We start from the raw sequence: 4997 nt of genomic DNA on the forward strand, positions 1-4997 counted from the left end.
GTTTGACAAGAACCTTAAGACTGTTGATTGAAGAGAGATGGTTGAGGAAGGGGTAGCCCTCCTCATATACAGAATAATTGCTGCTCATTTTAAGTTTTAATGTGGATTCTTACTTTCAGCTTAAAAGCTTTTTTTACTTGATCTCTCTAAAAATGAAGATTACGACGCGTTAAGATAAACTATTGTTCTATAAGCATGACTCTTGTTAAGTAAATATTTTTATATATTTTATATAATATGAATATATCTAATTTTGATATATGTGTTAATATTAAAATCACGTTTTTAGTTTTGGTTACTGTTGAGCCGCGTCACTCCTTACCTACACTTCGTTACGACGAACTGTATGAAAAGTTATTGTTTTAGTTAATTTTTTTTTTTTACAGTCGGCACGGATCACTGTTTACACTTAGTTTGCTGCCAAAAGCTGTTTGACATGATTTCTAAAACAATTATGAAACTAATTAATATTTACAAAAGTAAGTTGATAAAAGAAAAGGCTTAAGAAAAGATTTATAAGGATTTCCGAGTTTTCTCATTACTATTTGCATCTGAGGTACTGTTCATATTATTTCATTCCCCATTTAACTAATATGGAAGTAATATATGCTGGATAAAATCACATGCGCAATATTCCACCACGTATATTATTTACATGTGTATATTTCTCTAATTTTTATATGTTAGAGAAAGTCGTAAAATAAAAAATCTTGTAATTAATTTTTGCCTTTTAGGTGTTATTTCAATCCAAAAAATTCATAGAGTGGATGGAGACGAAAAGAGAAACACACTTGGAGGTTTGCAACAATCTTTGTGTATTTTGTAAGACACATCAACTTTATATAGAATACTGCAAGGGAGGTGTAGTTAAGCCTGATGATTTTTGCACTGCATTAAGAGGTAAGCTAAGTGACCTAACAAAAGAGCAAAAATGTAGAAGAGAAATTTTAAAAGAGGGACTGTAAACTTCTGGTTCATGATTTCTTACCATTTAGATTTGTATGGTATTCTTTTCATGCTTCCTAGCATAGTAACCAAATATATAGTGTCAATGGTGATGAAACAGTAACTGTGAAAGCCGTGGATTACTGAAAATTGGCTTTAGGTGTGAGGGACCACCATGGAAACCAAACTTAGCCAAGTTTGTACAATACTTATTTTTCTTGGCATTTTAGAACTTAGCTCCAGCTTACTCAATTAATTAAAGACAAACAGAAAAAATCGTTTGGTAACAGTAACTTTTGCTTCCACAATTCAGACGAAAAGAGCCGGAGTTACAGCAGACACACTAACGGTTGACCAGCCCCTCAGAAAGAGACTATAAGGAGTAGTCGCGTCTGCCAGCACAACTGAGTTACTAGTAGGAACCCATTATTTACTTCGAAGCTAAGTGTACAACATTGCCAGATAAGAAAGGTACTATTTGGTACTCTAAAGGTACCTTTTTCAAGGTCAATCAGGGAACTTGGAAATACTGTGGGGAAAATGAACATGCGCACTGAATACTAACAGGACAATGTTATTGATCCACTAACGGGACAAGATCACATGTCTTTTTCAAGGTCAATCAGGGAATTTTTCTAAGTGTATTGATCCACTAACGGGACAGGATCACGTGTCTCTTTCTAGGCCAGTCAGGGAGTCGGAAATATTAACCGGACATGATCGCAGTGCATATAAGGAAGGATTATTGCTATAGTTGTTATTAGCGTGAGAATAGAATTCAAGGGGTGAGAACACTTTGATTGGGTTCCTACTGTTACTGCATGATCAGAGTGGGCTGCTCACATAAAAAATCATGCGATAGAGACATATTATGAACGTAATTCTGTATCTGAAAGTTTTGCTATTTCTTATACTTTTTTTCAGTTATATGAATACTAATGAGCTGCGACTTTGCATTTTCTCTTTACTATTTGTGAATAACTCTGGCGATGGTGGTAAAAAAAATATCCGCTTAACTCAAACTCAATGACCAAAGGCCTGGTGTCCATAATTTTTCCAGATTTTCTGTCCCAGTTCTGAACTTAGAGGGCTGTCATGTGAAGCCTAAAAGGGCAAGAAAAGTTAGGGGTTGATGAATAAAAATTTCTCAATTAAACAGCGTGAGAGTCTGTATGAAATACGACTGCACTTAGTTTCAAAATTAAATCCAAAACAAGCTCCTAGCTGACAACCAAAAAAAAATTTACAAGTTTGATTTTAGAAATGGTAAACAAAAAAGAATACACCGCGCGCCCCTGAAAAATATTGGGGGGGGGGGTGCCCCCAGTCTCCCTGGATCCATCCCTGTCTATGATGTTTCTTTTTACAGAGTAAAAACTATAAAGCACTTTTATAAGTAGGCTTCTCTTTATTGAGAGTAGGGTCTACAGCACAATTCTGAAGACAGTTATGCATAATGAAAAAATAAAGCGAAGAGCTAAAAGATTCCCACTCTAAAACTCAGAAACAAAAAATGCATAACTAGTATTTCGTCAGTGTATTTTTTAAATAATGACAGGAAATCAGAAAATGTCCCTTTTGATATACTTATTAATATCAAAATTTGTTTGTTTTTTTTTAGTTTTGGTTACTATTTAGCCGCGCCATTCATTTCTTAAAGTTCTTTATCAAGAACTGATTATTTTTTTAGTAACAGTTTACATTTCATAGAAATTGGTCCGTTTTCCATCAACATGCAAAATGACTGTGCTGAATTCTTACACAAATTCATAAACAAATTGGAGGAAGAAGAGGTGCCAGAAAACTTTTTCTCATGGATGATGCTGCATACTCGCACTTGTTATGATTGTGGAGCAACTTCACAGGTCTGCGAGGAGTTCAAAACGCTACAGTTACCCATGACCGTTACAGATACCTACATTAGCAACTGTCTTGAAAAGATATTTGGGTCTGAAGATGTTGGATATAGGTAAAACCTTTTTAAAATACTTCTGATCAGAAAGTAAATAGTGTTAAGAGGCTGCTCAAATGGATGCATTAATTAACTGTTTTTCCACTATCTATAATTGTATAATAACTTAAGCCAATTTTCATCATGTATTTTTACACAAATAATAGACTGCAGCCAAAAATAGCCTAAGTGAATTTCAGAACATGTTTCCTGAATATATTGAATATGTAAGATAAAAACCTTTTTCAAAGTCTTATGATCAGAAAGTTGATAGTAGCAAGAAGGTTGCTCAATTTAAAATATTCATTAACCGTTTTCCCATTATCTATAATTGTATAACAGCTTAAGCACATTTTCATAATGTATTTTTACACAAATAATAGTATGCAGCAAAAAATAGCAGAAGTGAATTTCAAACCGCATTTTCTTACGAAAAAATACCAGCTGCTTCTCATGTAGCAAAAAACAGAGAAATGGGAATAGACAAAATATCCTAGGCTGATCTTACCATCTATGGAATACAAAATTAATTGATTGGTGAGAGACTGGCCGACAGTGTTTTATTTATTTGTGTTAATTAAGAAAGTTAAATTGTAAATTATGTATTTACTTACAAGCAAAGTGTTAACATGAGCTGTTTTTTTTTATGAACTTTATTAGAAGAAGTTTACTTTAAAAATAAATTTACACTGAAAATATTTTATTTGGTATTTTTGTTGAATATTGTCCGAAATATTCTTAAGGTTTAAGCAATTCTTAGGTTTAAACACTGTCTTCACTTTTCTCCCTGGTTGTTTTTGGAGCTAATTGATTTGGAGATAAGTTCCGTCATGTGATTGTAAATCCTTTTCTATTTCTAGGGAAACTTAAGGACCGCGCTATGGAAGAGAGAAGGGATGACCAAAAGAAAAGACAGGAAAGGAGTTATAAATAGTTCCTTTGAAGTTTTGGATGAAGAATGAAAATCAAGATTGGTGGAAAAACAATCCTTTAGGAAGAGATAATAACATTAAGTTGAAACCTAAACCAAAACGTACTATGAGTGTGTATATTTGAAAAAAGATGACAAAGTAATAATTAAACGGATTTTGGTTTCAGGCTATATTTGAGAGGGCTGACTCGAGCAAGCTGAGGAAGCTTTTTTTTTGTTAGTAATCTAATCCTTAAAGATATACAATATGAACAAGTTTTTTAATGTAGTATAAAAACGACAGAAAAAGTAAAAACAAGGTGCTAGGCTTCACACTCCAAACTAGTGATGCTGACCTCCCTTCCATGACCCTTCAGTTAGGAAGTGCAATTGGGCCTAACCTTTTTCCCTAGAAATAGAAAAAGATTTACAATCACATGACGGAACTTATCTCCAAATCAACTAGCTCCAAAAACAACCAGGGAGAAAAGTGAAGAAAAAAAGTTATCACTAATGTTAGCTACAGCATATGCTTACCAATTTTGATTGTAGCAAAACAAACCGCAGCTGAAAATAGTTCAAGGATTTTTTTTCAAATATGTATAGTTGAATTTCAGTTTTTCTTTTTTTAGAACACATTTACTGGAATTGCCTATTAATTAGCATTTACCACTATTACAAACAACCAACCCCAGTACCAAGCCACCTGAGGCCAACACAGCTACGGGTAACTTACGGGTAACTTAACTACGGGTAACAGATACGTGGGGTAGCTTTTCCCGCTGTAATGCAAACACAGGCCGATGTTACTTTTCTGATACAAATGCACTATCAGAGTTTTTGAAAAATCTCCTAGAGCTTTTTTTCTCTATGCAACGTTCCATCAATGTTCAAGGACTGTAAGCGACGTAAGTACAGGTCTTTTTTGGGTTATAGTTGTCCCGCTACAAGGGTCACGATAGTCGTGGTCTTTGCCTTTTCACAAGGATAAACCGATAATATTTACCAGTTCCTAGTCCGAAAGCTAATGTAATACGGACCCAGTTTGAGAAAATACCGCAGCTTCTAGCTAAAAAAAGGATAGATCTGCCCAACCCTTCAGATACAAGATTTACATGCTAATTTACATGCTATTACATATTGCATTTACATATTTACATGCTAATAAAAGATGATTAAAACATATCTAAT

At 34.0% G+C, this 4997-nt stretch overlaps 1 protein-coding gene across 2 annotated transcripts; it reads left to right on the top strand.

Annotated features, from left to right (window-relative positions):
* The first annotated feature begins 708 nt into the window (after window positions 1-708).
* On the top strand, window positions 709-4991 carry LOC148944685 (uncharacterized). 2 transcript variants are annotated; one of them, XR_016142860.1, is made up of 4 exons: window positions 709-900; window positions 2656-2914; window positions 3757-3842; window positions 4737-4991. XR_016142860.1 is itself a non-coding variant. In XM_089100332.1 (3 exons), exons 1-3 carry the CDS (start codon window positions 768-770, stop codon window positions 3764-3766), a joined length of 402 nt encoding a protein of 133 aa, XP_088956458.1. In that variant the 5' UTR covers window positions 709-767; the 3' UTR covers window positions 3767-4991. The 2 variants fall into 2 exon arrangements, 1 of the variants encoding a protein (XP_088956458.1); XM_089100332.1 differs by having other exon boundaries at window positions 3757-4991.
* Window positions 4992-4997: the final 6 nt, after the last annotated feature.

This window comes from Artemia sp. Qi Xiang Cuo, chromosome 14 (assembly GCF_049724085.1).
Source record: "Artemia sp. Qi Xiang Cuo chromosome 14, ASM4972408v1, whole genome shotgun sequence".
Classification (NCBI taxonomy): domain Eukaryota; kingdom Metazoa; phylum Arthropoda; class Branchiopoda; order Anostraca; family Artemiidae; genus Artemia; species Artemia sp. Qi Xiang Cuo.

What these genes read in the sequence shown, in the direction of transcription:
- LOC148944685 (XM_089100332.1), top strand. Translation starts at nt 768, where the DNA reads ATGGAGACGAAAAGAGAAACACACTTGGAGGTTTGCAACAATCTTTGT. An exon ending in TTTTTGCACTGCATTAAGAG is followed by an intron (nt 901 to 2,655) that starts GTAAGCTAAGTG and finishes TACATTTCATAG; the next exon opens with AAATTGGTCCGTTTTCCATC.